At 38.0% G+C, this 18334-nt stretch overlaps 1 protein-coding gene across 1 annotated transcript; it reads left to right on the top strand.

The window, feature by feature from the left end:
* The first annotated feature begins 9704 nt into the window (after nt 1–9704).
* Smp_053230 (NADH-cytochrome b5 reductase, putative) lies at nt 9705–17406 on the top strand. The gene is made up of 8 exons (XM_018790660.1): nt 9705–9770; nt 9808–9945; nt 9979–10051; nt 10090–10196; nt 12136–12265; nt 14264–14433; nt 15547–15646; nt 17035–17406. The coding sequence occupies exons 1-8, from the start codon at nt 9747–9749 to the stop codon at nt 17205–17207; spliced, it is 915 nt and encodes a 304-aa protein (XP_018646058.1). The 5' UTR covers nt 9705–9746; the 3' UTR covers nt 17208–17406.
* The last annotated feature ends 928 nt before the right edge of the window (nt 17407–18334 follow it).

Below are 18334 nucleotides of genomic sequence, written 5' to 3'. Positions count from 1 at the left end.
TGCTTCTACTGTTAACGGTATGTGTGAAAACAATGAAAAGCGTATGGCTAACTTCTTCGCAACAGAAAGTGACGTTCATAGCAAATAAAGAAGTAATTCCGTTTCCTCAGAATAAATTAAGTCAATCGGTCTGGCAGAAAGAATCAAGATTATGAACACCCAATATCCCGGCCTCCGGGAAAGCGTCACGTAAAGCAGACTTCGAACGATCAGCAATAATTAAAAACATCAAAAAAGCGCCCTTAACCAAAACTCGCGGCCAAAGCAATAACAGTGGCTCCAAATCAGCCAGAAGACATACATGTTAGATATGAATGGATGTCAGGGAAGTGACTGTGTATATAGGGTGGAATGTAGCACTCTGGCCACACAGAGTTATATATATAGGAACTCCCAGATACGGGGGTAGACACACACGAGCACGTAAAATGACGCCATGGAGTAGTCGACAAATTTTAGATTAGCAGCCTTTAAACATTTACGTACTATGATAACATTTCACTCCACTATATATTCGTTAACATATAAGGTTCAGAATGACAACATCGTACTTGAATGTCTATCACACTTCTTCAACCAATAAAAATTTGATAGAACTTGCAGGGTGACGGAACGAAAGGTCTTTTAAATTAATTTAATCCCTGTTCTCGTCATACTGCGTAATTAAATTAACTAAAGCTCGAGGATGGAAATATTTACAATCATTAGACTACTCCATAATGATGACAACAACGATTTTTATTCCTAACAATCCAAACACATGCCATTATACAGGCACAATCGGTCGTGTATATCATGGGTGCAGAAAATATCCTGGTGTTCTGGCTTGAGTTTCTCAGTTGATGTGGCGTGTTAAGTTTACCAATATTCGAGAATCTAAATGTGTAGCTTCCCGACTGGACACATTCTAAAAACTACTGGATGTGGAGTGACTACTTACAATGTAGACTTTGTTTTGACTAAAATCTATAAATACCGGAGTGTTTCGTACCATACTTCACACTAGTTAGAGTAAGATTTCTTTCCAGTTGTCTTCAGTCATCAAGCGTGCGACCTAGGGGTTCAAGCATTCGAGTGTCCAAGCTGTTTGCGGTATAGCAACAATTCAAGTTGTAGACATAACACTATGAAACTCATTATTATTACTCCTCCAATAAAGTTATAAGCTGATTGACCATTGTTACTGGCATAAAATGTTTTGATGGAACATTATGATAAAACCCGCGCTTTTCCAGCTTCCCTAGCTCTATTTTAGGCGAGTTTTTTCGAAAACTAAATGATGAACAGTTTTAGGTATTTAAATGAGGTGAATGATGTTTTTGCCGTGACGAATACTGATTGTCGAGAAATTGTTAAGAACTTCGAAATTAACCACCTTCATATTTCAATTAGACGTATAAATTCTCTACTCGTAGTGATCGTTGTTACTAACAAACGATTATAACTCCGTTCGAGTGACCCTGAAAAGCCCAGGGTTTCAGACTGTGTTAGTATGGGTCTTATGCTTATTCAGATGGTCTACTGCCTTCCTTACTCCCCTCACTACATTGTTTCATCTTGATTCACGAAGCATCGATCATCTTCCAGATTATTTAAATGTTTTTCACTTCAAAAGTGAATATTATTGGGTTCCAACTATAAGGAATCATTATTGAAAAGTCAACACAACACCCCAGCTCACCATTTCTGTGGAGAGTATGGCAAGCAGAAGTGTAAATTGAAGGGACCTGATCCCGAATCATTAGTTTTCTAACTTTTATTCGAATGAACATTCTAAATAAACGAAATGGAACAATTTTTGCAAAAACAAAGGATTTCATCATTTTACATCATTAGTTCTTATCATGTGAAAACAGCCTATGGTGTAAGAAATAACAATAACGAATTGGTGTGCAATATGTTAATGCCTAACATGAACATGAACAAACGCGATAAATTCGTGCACTTAGTAAAGTACTGCTGAACTCTTGCCATGTTATCCATCAAGCCGAGGGAGCTTTTACCTTTAGAAGATTGATCACTGAACGTCGAATATCTAGGGAGACCTCGCCAAAGACAAGGATTACTAATGTAGACTGGTCAACAGTCAATGTGGTTTAGACCATGAATCGGTGGCCACACTTTGCATTTTCTTAAACTTCATCTCAGGTGCACAACCTTTCAGACACGATGTTTTCATTTATTTGCGAACACCAATAGGGTGGAATGACTTAATAATCAGGTTAGGGTCGATCAGGCTAGGAAATTTACTGTGGTGTGACTTTGATTTAAGATTGAGTAAAGAAGGAAAAGGAGAACATAAGCGATTAAAAATGAAGTAAACATGAATATTTTGATAAGGGTATTTATGAATACAAAACAAGAATATGTGTGTATGTATTTACGTATGCAAAAGAAAAGGTAAAAAATAAATAAGAAAACAACTTATCATTGCAGTGAGATGTGACGGTTGAACAGATGTTTTTGCAGCAATAGTTTGCATTAATGCTGTGAAAATTATAAATAATTGTAAATAATAATGAAATATCAATATGTATAAATCATATGTACATGGTGAAGATAAAATAAAGCTGGTGACTTAGTAATTAGGTTTATATTTTGATATTACACTATGTGTACAATTTTTTTCACATTGTTTCAAACAAGACAACTACTCATTGTGGATGTATTGAGAATCTGAAGATAAAATGTAAAGTGCGTGGACTACAATAGAATATGAGATAAAAGATAACGCAAGTAAACGTAAGATCTTTTATTTTTTTACTTTAAACTTATGTGATGGCGCCCGTTTAAAAATATACGAACAGGCTTTGCAATTCAGTGGTAACTTCCGGAACTACCATTATTTTTCATACTGATATAATTCCAAAAACCAAACAGTCAGGATTCATTGAGATGAAAGTGAATTCATCGTTTTCACTTTCAACACATGTTCATTACAAGTACTCAACCATTTGCATAAATGTTCTGCACTCATTTCTCGAGTGTGACTTAATATTCACTGTCTTCCATGGCACTATGCTATTGGACTCTCTGTATTGGTGAATCAATCCTACGGTTGTAGGGAGGTCTTCGAAAATCACTTTACATTATAGATCTGAAATACATATTTAGTTACTGATCTTGAAGACACGGTTAACTGAATTTTTAGGAGCCAGAGAAAACATCTAAAGTAAGATGGTCAAAAACGTAAATTAAGGGTACTTCCAAAGTTTATTCTTTTTAACGTCATGAATTACTCTATGCGTTCGGTTTTTATCGACTTCATCAATAAAGCAGTCATTCCTTGTTCTCAAGAATGATACTATTTTGCAAAAGTTGGTGTGAATCCGCGTGCAGAATGTGGAGATAGACGTTTTAGGAGCAATTTTGGCACCTGTAAAATTTATTTTCAGACTGTAATCGTATAACATTGTCGGCTGTTCAAAATTCTGTTCGTTGTTTTCGAATAAATACTAGCGGTTCCAGTACGTTTCGTTTTGGCACAAATTACCTAAGTTGTGGTTGAGCGAGTAGTAGTATTTTTATTCTACTGTTCTTCGCCTTCCATACCGGTTAATTCAAGCGCTGACTAGACAGGTTGAGTAATAAAAGATTGAGTGATAAAAGAAATAACAGGGGGAGGTAAAATTTCGTAATATTTAAGGTCAAAATTAGTTAATCTATATACATAATCGAATTTTGTATACAGTGATCAATTGTTTCTCGTTCTGGTACCAGGGACTCTGTTGTTGTCGGTTTAAGGGGTTTCTGTAATGTTGCATCATCCTATAGTAAGTAAACAATTGTCAGAACGTTTTAGATTTATTTGAACGTGCGAAGAAGTATAAGATCAGCTGAATTTTCATCAAAAAATGTTTGCGACGGTCATAAATATGTAAACACAGTGAACTGCTCAAAAACACTTTCCATCGGAGATATGTAGACGGTTTTCAAACCAACTTATCTATTGATCGTCCGAACTTATTGAAGAAGCTAACCGAAATTGAAGTTTCACATCGGTATTAATACCAGTGTATCTAGAAAAGACCTAGGTCCAGCTATTTTCTAATATTTGATCATTGAACAAAAGAAGCGGTGAAGTTGTATATTGTGGATGCTAGATCACCAGAAACCACATTGTTTATGCCTTATTTTTGTAATTTTATTTTGGAAATTCAAGTTTCCTGTTTTCTCTTTGAAAGCGCTCTTTCTCACTTTCATATCGTATTTCCCACCTGAAAATTTTAAATGTCATCGGTTCGTTGTCTCTTCTAATATGCTGTTGTGTGACGTTTCTTATGGATATTTTTCTGTTATATTTATACGCCTGAGTTGTATTTGTTGTTGTTCGTGCTTCTGGCTGCTTGTGGAATATACTTTCGCTCTTCGTAACTTAAATTCTCCCCCTAGTCAGCAGGGCTGGGATGCAACTGAATTGTTAGCTTATCTGGTCATTTTGTCGCTGAATCCTCGTTCCGTTAGCAGATTCAAGTGAGCTCGTAATCTTTTCAAACATAGCATTGTTCCAGACATACCATAAAGTTTGCCGTAAATATGTTCTGGTATACTTGGCCTTCGTTTTGTCAGAAGTTACACTGGGAGAAATTGATGGGTAGAGGACATCTTGGTAGAATAGCACCTTCAAGCTACTTAAAGGACTGTAAATGTCCATTAATATTTACATTCACAATGATATAAGCGGATTCCACACCACATATGTGGAAACCTTCAAATATCTATAGGCCACATAACATTTTCCTCTAAAGGTTTAGGGGAGTTGCATAAAAAGCAGTAGCAGAGGAAAGGTGTGGTGGTATTGACTTTTGACCACACGATTCCCAATTCCTAACACACGATGACTGAGAAACCGGATTCCATCGTCCAATCTCGTGATACTAGAAAATGTAATATGTACGGAATGAAAAAATGAAAAAACGAACCTAGGATGGTGACTACAACGTGTGAATTTAAATTACGATTTCTAGAAGGCTTAGGCCGAAATGATCAAATCATTTGTTAACTTTCGTGGTTTTTATCATGTTGTCGTGTCTGCATTTGCCACCATACATTAGGATGAACGTGATAATAAATTTTTCAGTTTGCCGTGTTTTCCTAAAAAACTCTTACAAGTGAAGTTTGTCAGTGTCCACTTGAACGATACCCTAAATATATCTTCATTCTGATGAAAGTTAAAGAAAGTCGGCCTCTGAGAATGTGAGGACGCGTTCCCATTTTAACTGATCAGCCATAGTAACGAATTCCCAAGGGTTATAATTACCAACATAACCAGTGTATTTGGACAATCTGTAGAATAATGGTCTAATTTGCTATTAGTATTCTTCTTATGATAGGACCTAATTCTAAAATTGTAGTTTTGTAGTGATGCAACTACCTAATCTATGGGATCATACGTGGCAGTCCCATCATTGTCTACTCTGACTCGTCGTATCGTAAGAATGAGTAGTATAGCGTCTAGTGCTTTTGATAGAATAATGTATTTCATGTGATTAAAAGCAAATCGTACAAAATGACCATGTCTGATAGGCAGAGTCACACCATCCGATGGAATCATGTGAATGAATGTTTCTACGTTCACCATTGTTGGATCTCTCTTCGCGTTAAGTGTTGAATATCTATTTTCACAGTTATCACATGTTCAACTTTGAGGATTGTAGTTAGGAGGAATACCACTGCAAGTGCTCCTTCAACTTATCCCTTAATTTATAAGATCATGAGTACCAATGATTTCACAAGGGTATTACTTCGTTAACGCAGTTATCGAGCTATGAAATCTTATCGAATAGCAAGACACGGAAAGTCTACACATTATTTTTCGCAATAAAAATTATGGTTACTATCAAATGTCACTTTTCTTGTCCCATTTCAACCATTACTAAGTTTAATCGGGAGAATGGCGACAACAAAAATGCACAATGAACTGACAAACCCAATTCAGATATGACCGAAAAAGAGTAAGAAGGTCAAACCCCCAAAGTCCATCAACAGCCCCAGTTACAGCCACAGTCACAATTCCATAAACCTATTAAAGCATATTTATTTATACACAAACCCTTACCTTACTGAAAGTGGCATATGCGGGCAGCGTTTTGGCTTAGATAATCTATCAAACTTGTTTTTCTGAAATGAAAACACCAAGTCACTAAACTACCCAGTTATACTGTACTTCACATTGAGCTAGTGTTCTTTTCAGCTCGCCCCAGTGTAACTTAACATCAGACGTACGATAAATGCCGAATTCTATTCCTTTATCTATAGCGATCAATCGCTAGGTATCATGAAAACACGAATCGTCGATACATATAAACCAGATAGCTGGATTAAAACTCACGGAACAAGCTAATACACCCGTGTCTGTGGGGCAGAACATTTTGTTTGTATCAGGCTCTTTATGGATGAGAATAAGGCAATCAGTGATATTGAGGTTGTTCTCCTACACTCACCATTCAGACTCATGTTTCTAATTTTTGTGCTGGATTAACTATTCTACTAATACAACCTTTAACATGCTAACTCGGACTTTTAAATGAACACTGTGTGGCAGGCATCGGATGATGAAAAAAAACCGACTGTAAAGGATATGGTTGTTATTTTACTCAACACTCTACTCTCTATATGCACTCTCTGTTCCTCCTCATTCCAACCTTGACTTCCCCCCTTCATTCAAACCTACTCCACCTTGATAAATATAACAACTCATTGTTCTTTATTACTGCATTCTCTCCTCTGGAGCCCCTAATCACACTTCACTCTTGCAACATGAGCTAGTATCAATTTAATCTAATAATTTATCATGCCTCCATCTGTTCCACTAATAAATGTTAAGCATTGGTTATCGTTCATATCCAAATGCCTTGCTGCTCCTCGGTTTCTTTTTCTTTTTTTTCTCTTCAGAATCTTGCTCTGAGGGTGAAGATATGTAACTTCTGACATCTGGAACAAGCTCGACGAACGCGCTTTCCCAAGGTCATAGTTCGAACCAGGCGCTCCACAAGCCTACTTTATAACAACTATAAACTTAAAAAGCTGCATTACATAAATACTTAGCACGACCGAAACCCTAATACACTTTTTGTCGAGATTGGATCTGTTATGTAACGTGGACGCCATGACCCATTGGAAACTATTCTTATGAAAACACATTATATCTGAACGAATGAACTGCTATCAACTTTTATAGATTATAATTACTAAGCAAGCTTGCTTGGGATGCATACTGTGAACCAGTATATGTTGTAAATTGTAGATCATGCCTGTAAAAATGGCGTGTACCTGCTATTGCAGAAATATATTATTATCACTTGGGTTTTATTCTTTCTAGGCCTCAGAACGACCTGTAAAAGATAAGGATAGGAGATCAGGTGACCTTTGTTAGTAATAGTGACTTAGAACACTGTTAAGACCTGAAGTTAGTTGGCTTTACCAACAGAATATTATGACGCCACTTGTTTTCAAAAAGAATTTCAAAATTCACGGCTGGATACAAAATATGAAATTACAGGTGTAAGCGGTTAATCTGAGCTTTAGAACCTTTTAGAAATGTCTTCCTAAGTGATTAGTCTCTGATGGAAGAGAAAGAGGAAATATATTGACACCATATTCGTCTTTCAGTAACCCGTAAGCCAGAATTTAAACACCTCACCACAAGATGTTGAAAATAGGTTCATGGGCCTTGATCGAATTACATAAGTCAGGAAGGCCTTTAATTATTTTGACCTCTCGTCTCCGACCTCCTTCACGTATAGCCCTTGTATATCCGAAACAAAGACCCGGTGCTTGGATCTCATATTCCGAAGTTTGCATCAAATAGCCTAAATGTGCTATCCTAGACACGTTCTCACAAATATGTAAAATGACTTATTAAGAGTCACTAGTTGTTGTAAGCTTTTGACACAGCCGTCTTACCGTTACTCTGAGTTCTATAGTAATTACTGATTATGACTACAGAATCTCTATGATAATCAACCTTGGATAATATCACCCCATTCATCGTGTAACTATCGGACCCGTTTCTGCAACTGGTTTCTGTCACTACACTCTTTCCAGAATTCTCTTTTTAACAGCCGCTGGTCCACCTATGCCTTCCTGTATTCCTGTCTTATTGAACACACCGCTTATTGGTCTCCACACTTCAATGTAACTCGCCAAAAGCTAACTTAGGCGGGGTAAACCAATTTATCGTTGAATGAGAAATTACACAGCAGCCTAGTAAAATATGAAAATCATATACTAAATACATCATGTTCAAATAGCCTTTGGGTCGTCATTCATCTGCGTCATTATTCCTCTGATTCAGTTGTTATTTTGATTGCTCTCCAACTTCGTTCCTGTTATCTTAAATTAGATCCTCTGCTTCCAAGTATTCCACTTCCATTTGTAGCTACATACTACGTATATCTGTCAGTACAAGTAGCATACACTACACTAGCTCCTCCCTTAAGCGACAGTCACTTTTGTTGTCGTCCAGCTCTTTGCGCCATGTTCTTCTTCGTCACGACCTGTATCACACATTCCCTCGAAATGTCGGTTCCACAACCTGACGGGTCATCTAAATCCAGTGTCCACCTAGCACCTGGACGTCCAACTTATTTTCTCCTTCGATAGCGACTGGTAAAATCAACGCCGCCTCTCCAGCACACTCCACTAAACGTCTCCTTCCTGCACACCTCCGTTCTCAAGGAACAATGGACACATCGCCATTGTCAGAGTTAGCGCCTGGCCTCTTAGCATTGGAGGCCGAATACAATTTAGGAAGCCCTCAGCCCTGTAAGAATGATCACCTACAAATGTTATTAAACTTTCATAGGGCAGAAGTGACGAGATCAAATCGCACCTCTACTTTCATCTCTATATAGGGGGGGGACTTATTCTGAGTATACAATCAGTCATTTTTAGCACAAATCTATGTACTTACTCATAAACATTCCATTTTGTATTAGGTCTACAATAAGTGTGTTTGAAGACTTCCAGATCTGTAGAGCCGAACATGTCGAAATATCTCCTATAAGTACTAAGATTCTTGACCTCTTTTGCTATTCATGATGAGGATGATGATGCAACGGATGTTCTAGTTTTACAACTAGCTACCAGTAGCACCTTCTATATTCGATCGTTCCCAGTCAGATAGAAATCAGAAGTCAGACGAGAAGAGGCAGGAAAGATATGTTTGATTCGTTACCAATATATCGAGGACCTTTTCTATAAGCTGGCTAATGAAACGTAGGAGCTGTGTCCCACGCCGTGTTGAAACGTGATCTGGTGCGGATGCATGACCGAAAGCCTTCAGCTAAACAAGTCCACTTAAACAACATGGTCAGCATCCAATGTCGAACACTTTATGAGCTATTGATTTTGGGGAATTATTTACAGCTACAAGGAGATGTTCAACTTATGTGGCTTTAAACAAGGTGTAAGTAGAAATGTTATAAGGTTTAATACATCTCTAAGTTTAGGCCAAGTGGAGATGTCACGGATATGCAGTGTTTGTCAACAATACTGTCCGAAACAAGGATCCCAAAGCTAACAGAGCGAGAAGTGGAGAACGAAGGTATGGGAAGATATATATGAATAACGATCGATATATTCTACACGGAAAAGATAAAATAGGGTTAGGTCATATTAATACTGAACAAAAACCACAGTCTCAGTTTTTGACATCCTTTTAGTTTTAGTACAGTAAAGCGAATTTTGACACATCTCGGTCATCTGTCTGTCAAAACCGGTTATTCGTTTGTGGAGGTTCGGAAATGACGCAGAATACGACAGCTGTTGTTAGCATCTGTTTATTATGATGCATTTCCTTTTCAGATTGCTATTGTAGCTTCAGTATCGGCAGTTGTTGCTATTTCGGGTGTCGTATTGGGACTAATATTCAGGCCTAAAAAGCCGAAAAAAACTCTTGTGGATAATGATACGAAAGTTCCTTTACGAGTAGTGGATAGAAGTGTAGGTTATCCATTTCTAAGCCATATAAATTAGTTCATCACTCATGATACAATCCGCCTAAAACTAGGACTTCCCACAGCTGACCATGTTCTTGGATTGCCTGTTGGTAAAGTTTCTTAACCAATTAGTTCCCGTTCCTTCTAGGTAATCATGTATATTTCAGTGCAAAACTTGATGGAAATATGGTCGTTCGGCCTTACACCCCGATCACACTAGACAGTCAAAAAGGATATGTTGACTTCGTCATAAAAGTAAGTCTTCATATTCTAGGTCAGTCACCTTACTTTTGCTGTTCCCGGTGTACGTAATTGTTTTTCTTGTTCCACATCATATCTACGCGACGGTCATCTAGTGCTGGGGAAGTTGTAGTGTAGGAGATTTTGATTTTAGTAATCTGACAAGGTAGTCGAGCTAAATTTCACTATATTCACTAATACCTCTATTACCGGTATATAGTTAAGGATTGTTTAAGATAATGATACCACTCGACACTTACCACTCACCCATCTCATTAGTCCTTGTCGAGCAATGTTTTTCCTACCCAGCTGAAGAGGATATTATCTAATATCCGCTTCTCCATGTTCTGATATAAAGACTTTAGCAGCAGCAACCGACACATCCGTTTCATCTTGTTATTTACACGTCAACAGCCTCGTATTACATGTCAACCATTACCTGGTATCTTTATGGTGATCTGATGTTGGCCAGCTGACTTTATTTTTCGTGTCTTGATATTAAAATATGGTTCTACATCTGGATGTTATCATAGCACTGAAAAGTCACTTGACTGCTAGTGTGTGGTCACAATGTACGGCAAAATGTAAACTTAACTGTTATATGGAGGAGTAGCAATAAATTAGGAAAAATGATTGAGAAACATAACATGGGCATATCGTTAAAGCTTTTGATGGAGTTTTTCTCTCTGAGCTGGGTGGTTTGGTCGTGGAGCTTTCGTCGTTCTTCCGGACGACATCATCAGCACAAACTTCAGGTAGAAGTCGTTAAAGTGATTGGAGCTGTTGAACCTAATATTAGATTGTTCATCTAAGTTTTTAGTCTAAGAATCCGTGAGCATAAATAACACAAGCTATCATTACTGTTTTCGCAAAATACTCAACATTCACTGGCCGGATACTATGAGTAACAGCGTTTTATGGGAGAGGACAAATCAGCTTCCAACTGAAGAGGAAATTAGGAAAAGAGGTTGGAAGTGGATCGGACATATATTACGGAAATCACCAAACTGCATGACGAGGCAAGCCCTAACTTGGAATCCGGAAGGCAAGCGGAAAAGAGGAAGGCCAAAGAACACATTACGCCGGGAAATAGAAGCAGATATAAAAAGTATGAATCACAACTGGAAAGGAAGGCTCAGGACAGAGTTGGATGGAGAATGCTGGTGAGCGGCCTACGCTCCTCGACGAGGGGTAACAGGCGTAAGTAAGTATCATTACTGTTTTAAAGTTTATTGGTACATCATTTCAGAAAACCGGCTCCCGATTCAAAGAGAGTTTGGATTCAGACGTTTCCTTTCTGACTGAAATCCTACAGGGATTACCATGGAGATCTCGGTGGCTCTCTTCAGTTATGATAACTCAGTTGTTGTTCTAACTCTCTGAGTTCCTAGTAAGCCGTGATATAGTCATCTTTCGCCATTTCATAGTTAGGTAAAAATTTGGCTTAGCTGGTTCACATACAACTCATTCCTAGAGTGTACACATTTGTTGCAAGTTTTTCCTTTTTTCCACGGTAGTCTTTAGTGGAAGTTTTAGTAGAAAGTTTTCAGTGGAAAGAGTTCAAGAACTATAAGTTTCACGGTTGTCATACATTCAGTCAATATATCGTGAGGAACAGTTAGGGACTGAAAATGATCAAATCAAGTACATACTCAGTTTACACAACGTTGTCACTATATGAGTTATTCTTCAGAGATAACTCTCTAACTGTCTTTTATTCACAGGGTGCAGACTTCGTAAGCTTGGAGTAAGACTACTCATTTGTATGTTCAACATTTTATGGACAGGACCGCTTCACAGTGCTGTCGAGTACTGCATACATCGACTAATCATCCAGTAGTTTTCTAGTTGCTATGTTTTAAGGAGAACTACCAGTGAACCAACCACTTGGTTGACCTTATTTTTAAAGTGCTGATTACTATTCGTATAACTCAACGTTATTATTGCTGTTTAGGTGTATAAAGGAAACGTTAATCCCAAATTTCCTAAAGGTGGAGTTATGTCGCAATATTTGGCTAATCTCCCTGTCGATGGATTTATTGATGTTCGTGGTCCATCTGGAAGATTGGAATACAAAGGGTCTGGTATGTTCTAGTGGTTTTTATAGCTCCTTTCTACTATTGCTGAAGTTGTTTTGACTCACCCTATTTATACTACTATCGAGCTAACATTTCTTCTAGCTGGAATCTCTGTCAACAATTTACACCGTCAAACAATGTTGTGTTGAGCAATAGACCTATTATAATACATTTACTTAAAAATGTAGAGAAAGGTTTTCAGCGCATACCGATGATAGAAACTACCTTTCGACCAAAAAATCTTTACAAACCACCTGACTAAATAAAAATGGACCATATTTCAATGGCAAACCTTTTTCCTTAGATGTAAACAAAAACATGCTTTGACAACACTATTCATTTGCGTTGATTTAGAAGTGGAGATTCTTTGACGCAATTTTATATAATTCCTGGGAATCATTAGTTAGATGCCTCAAGCATAAAAAAACGTTTCCTAGAAGTTCAGAACCACTCAATAAATTATACAGCCTATGCGTGTCACTACTATTCTCTTGTAGAGCCTAGTCACACAGCCACCTTTAAAAGTTATCATTGAGCTTAAAACTCCAAGGAATTAAATTCGAAAAGCTTTCCTAAATTCCTATATGATAGTCAGTAGATAAATCATAATTCCAGAATTACGTTGGAAAGAAAATTAATCTCAAGACCGTGTATTGATTGATCACTGAGTAGTATATTTGTAGTATTAAGACAATAATCCCTGATGCCTTGGAACAGACTCACCATTCTGAATATCTGAAGATGTTTACAAAATAGGAACGAATTGTACCCATCGATCTCGACGTTGGGTAGCCAAAGAAACTGAGATGCCGTAGTTCTTAGTGACAGACAATAAAACATGTGGTCAAGGAACTCGAAATAACTTGATAGGTTACATAATTGACTGTGCACATGTCAGTCAAATATATGCCTCTCGCTCGATTTTGAAACTCAGGTGTACCTATCAATGCCTCGCGGTCATATTCCATTATTCGATAGTGGCACTCGACTTCGTTAGTCATTGACAAGTCTACCAGAGTGATGCATTAACGAAGTGAAGGTATGTAAACTTCATGTTTGGGATGTAGTCTTGGGGTTAGTATAAATCATTGGTTGGATAATTCAGGTAATATGGCCCAGGATTGATGACGCTTTAAGATTATATTTTTATAATTAATTGTTATGGCAACTTGGACCGATGCATATATGTGCCTGGTCCTACGTTGTAGCTGACTGACTGACTGAATTAATTGTTAACGTTCAATATCTGTTGGGATTCTAATTCTTGTCGACTGATAACTAGTTATTTATTACCATTCCACTTTTGGTTCTCTTCATGCTAAATATAATATCTTCGTTACTGTTTAATGAATTCATATATGCTAAAGGGAATACGAATGATGAACCCTTATGTTAACTCGTTTGCTTACTGTATATTTTGCAAGAGCTAAATAAAAAGTCGCATTCTATCTAGGCATTTATATATGTGGTTATTTTGAAGAAATAAGCGAATAGACACAATGTCAGGTCTATAGAATACCCTGGACCTAATTTTCGTACCACTTAACACTTCTGCAATTCTCACATGTAGTTTTGAAGAGTGGTTCTGCTTAATGGGTATGAACCCGTGCCATTCAGCTTTACACTCTGAGATGTTAGTACTAGGCAATTCGGGCAGTGATTGATTTCCTGCAGGCCTGGGGTCTTAAAATTGATTGATCACTGAGTAGTGACCAGTATCATGTTCGCCCTGCCCTTCTAATGATGACTAAATCTTACCAACCAAATTAGTGCAGCTTCTAGTTTGAGTGACTTGATATCATGTGCACTACGTTGGGATGCTAGATAGTTGTAGTCGACAGGAAACCCTTGTACCCTTTTTCCATTCCTTTCATGGCCTTAATAACCACATATTTAGTAGTTTCTATGAAAATCTTCTAGAATTGATTAGATTTTATCTATAAAAGCTTTCGACCTTGCGAAAAAAGATTATCTATATTTTTCATCTGTTTTTCTTCCATCTAGGTTTATTCCATATAAAGCCGGATCTACGTAGTTCACCTAACCCTGTAAAAGTAAAACATGTCAATATGATTTGTGGTGGGTCTGGTATAACACCAATGTTCCAACTATTATCCTACATACTTCAGTCTAAAGATGATACAACGCAAATAGCAATGGTTTTTGCTAATGTGGTACGTAAATTTAAATATGTGGGGAATATAACATGAGTTGTACGCTTTCGCTGTTATCAATTATATTTTTGACAATAGCCTGTTGTAACCCAGGTGAGATATTTGCCTATCAACGAAAAGGTGAAAATACTGTTCAGGAGTTTGTCGTGTATTGCTCTATGACTTTAAAACATGGTCTATGGAAGCAAGAGATGTATATAGACTGCAAGTGTTTGATAGTAAGCATCTTCAAAGCATTCCTCGCTTATAATAAAACCACTCCACACAAGTCACTTGATTTGTGTATGGGCTATGATACTGCCCGGGTGTCTAGACCGAAGCAGGTGGTTTTCTCAGGGGTCCACACCTGGAGCCTTCGACCTAAAGATCTGATTCACAAGGCAGTGGGGCAATGTTAGGTGATGCAATCCCATGGTAGCCAGTAACCAATAATTGGTTCCTACTCCATTTGTTCCCTCAGGATCCTAGAGCCCATGTGCACTATTGGTTTGGCATCAGGGTTTCCCAACACCCCTGGGTGGATTCTCCGCACCCATCAACTGGGTTAAAACACCAAGATTCGCTTTTCGTCCTTTCAACAACACCCGCGTCGCGAGAAGGCAGTGAGTATGACTTTCCTGGCAGTGGTTGTATATGCGTGGCCATATGAGAGCGTTTGGTGAGGGAAAGCTGACTCACCCTACCCTCGGTCGTACCAGGGCATTTGGGGGCGATATGTATCTTCACTTTTCAATTGATTCATATTACAAGTCATACTGTTTACTGTAAAAATTTAGGGAGATATATCAAAACAAGTAAATAGTGAGCACAATTTTGATAGACCACTGAGCCGGTTAAGTGCTCTGACGCGAGACTGGTAGGTCATGGGTTCGAATCTCGTGGGGCGAGGTTGTGGATGCGCACTGCTGAGGAGTCCCACAATAGAACGAAACGGCCGTCCAATGCTTCCAGGTTTTCCATGGTGGTCTGGCTTCAATTGACTCACGCTTTCAACTATGAAAATACTGTAATCTCCACAAAACCCCTTCTGATAATAAAAAATCAATTCACCTGACATCATTGTTTAAAATGATAGTTTCTTTAATGACATAATTTTTTTTGATAATATTTCAGACTGAAAAAGATATAATTCTACGTGATGAACTAGAAAATTTCAAAGATAAATATCCAAATCATTTTCGTCTTTGGTATACAGTAAATGAAGCACCTGAACGTAAGTTTTATATCTGTTCATTTATTACTTCATTCTTATTTGTAACTTACTTATTGTTGATAAGGATAGATTGTTAGGGGATATTCTAAAGAAGACAATCAATAATACTGAGGAAAATTGAAGTCAATTGAATGCATGGTGTAATTATCATAGGTTTGGTTCAAATCATGACTCATCGGGAGGTGTAGGAAGGATTTGAATGTGACCAACTTGGTCATGTCTGATGTTACGGGTATAAGAGTTAATATTACTTCCCGACTGCCCACACCGTAAAAAGGTATTTCTTGAGGGACCTGAAAAGGAAATTGGATTAATGTTGGTCTTAACGACCTGCAAGCGTGACCGCAGAGCCAAAGGGACAACTGCTTGAAGCAGGTCACGCACGGCCTTTTTGTGGGAGGTTTTTGACGTGTTAGCTCCGTTCTTCAAAGGGCCTTACCTCCGGAAACGGAAATTTGTGAGGTAAGGTGAGGCGTTTCATTTTTAGGGTCGACCTTTTCTACCCCTTTCTTCCTTGTGAGAAGGCAGCATCGCTGCAGATGCTTGTTGTCCGAGGGAAACACCCTACTGCTGTCACATCCGTCTACAGTCAGCAGTACGACTTTGCCCTCATGACTCATACCAAATTTTCTTTTCATTTCAATGAATACACGTAATGAATGCAAATGATTGCACAGTGAAAGGTTCTAAGGGTATATTGGTTGTGCTCAGAATGAAATATTACATAGCAAACAGATAATGGTTGTTATTTTTAAATAGCTACTTATTTGTATGTAAAAGAATAGTCATATTTTTTTAGTATGTCATATGATGTCATGTGACGAATACCACTGGATTTTGCACACACTTTTCTGATAAGTGTGAGCTGGCACTAAATATAGATACAGGGTCTCTATAATCTGTCTTCAAACAAGTAATATCAAACAATCATGAAATCATGAGTCAATTGAAGCTAGACCACCATGGAAAACCTGGATGCACTGGACAGCCGTTTCGTCCTATGAGGAGACTCCTCAGCAGTGCGTATCCACGATCCCGCCTCACGAGATTCGAACCCAAGACCTACCAGTCTCGCGCCAGAGCACTTAACCGATAGACCACTGAGCTGGCATCCAACGGTGTTAATGTCTAACTTCAACCAATCCACAAAATTTGAGCGAGCATTCACCAATTGTCTTCACTGAGTTGTTATCTCACAACAGACGTGAATCTCGCGAGGCGGGATCGTAGATGCGTATTGCTGAGGAGTCCCACAATAGGACGGAACAGCCGTCTAGTGCTTCCAAGTTTTCCATGGTGGTCTAGCTTCAATTGACTCACGCTTTCAACTATGAAAATACTATAATCTCCACAAAACCCCTTCTGTATCTTTAATTTTTTCATTATAGGTTGGGCATACAGTACTGGTTATGTGAATGAACAAATATTACAAGAACATATTTATCCAGCAAAAGATGATACAATCACATTAATTTGTGGTCCGCCACCATTTATTGAATTTGCTTGTCTTCCATCACTTTCTAAATTAGATTATCCAAAAAATATGATTCATGTCTTTTGAATCTTGATTTACTTATTGTCCATCTATTTCATTGGTTTACATTGGTTCATCTTATCTATAACTTCTCATTAGTTTTCATAGTTACATAACCCTATTGCATTGGGTTTTAGTTTGCCATGGGTAAGATACTACTATTACTATTTATTTCCTTCATTCAATATATCAACTGTTAAATGTTTTAAATAAATATTTTCCCAAAGTTTTTTGAGTTTTACCAAGTACCATAGATTATTGACATAATCGTATGCATATCCCATAAGAGATCGGTTTCCAAATGAGTTAGATCAATAAGAATAATTGTCTTCAATAAGAGTCCCCAAATGCCCTGGTACAACTGAGAGTGGCGAGGGTCCGCTCTCCCTCTCGAAATGCTCTCACATGGCCACGCGTATACAGCCTTTGCCAGGGAAGTCCTACTCACTGCCTTCTCGTGGCGGGGGTGTTGTTTACGAAATGGAGAGGACGAAAAGCGAATGTCCGGCGCTATAACCGGGTTGGTGGACACAGAAAGTCCACCTAGGGAAGTTCGAAAACCCTGATTCCAAACCAATGGTGCACATGGGCTCTAGGATCCTGAAGGAACAAATGGCGTATGAATCAATCATTGGTCACAGGCTACCATGGGACTGCATCTCCTCACGATGCTCCACTGCCTTGTGCTTCAGACCTTTAGGTTAAACGCTCCGGGTGTGGATTTCTAAGAAAACCACCTGTTTCAGTTTGGGCGCCTGGGCAGTATCACAGCCCTCACACAAATCAAATGAGATTTGTGTAGAGCATATATATCTGGTACCCCTTTGTACCAATATTTATGTGTTTAAATAAATAAACTTCAATAAGATTGTCTATTAATGGTCAGATGGTTGTTGAGGTTGATGAGGTTATTTTGATCACTTACTAGTGGCAATAATACATGAACTGAATTGATTTCAGTAGATAGAACCATCAATCGATTAGTTGATTACATTAGCTAGTATACTAGTATGTAGTTTTTAACTGATATTACATCTCTTATGCATAATATTTAAACTTCCCGTCTAAACTGTATAGGAAATATATTCTATTCAACATAAAGTTGTTTCACTTCTTGATGATATTACTGAAAATCAATTGTTGTGACAGGATTA

The sequence above is a fragment of the Schistosoma mansoni genome (assembly GCF_000237925.1).
Source record: "Schistosoma mansoni, WGS project CABG00000000 data, supercontig 0041, strain Puerto Rico, whole genome shotgun sequence".
Taxonomy (NCBI): domain Eukaryota; kingdom Metazoa; phylum Platyhelminthes; class Trematoda; order Strigeidida; family Schistosomatidae; genus Schistosoma; species Schistosoma mansoni.
The sequence above is the reverse complement of the archived record's forward strand: the minus strand, read 5'-3'. Positions and strand labels throughout refer to the sequence as shown.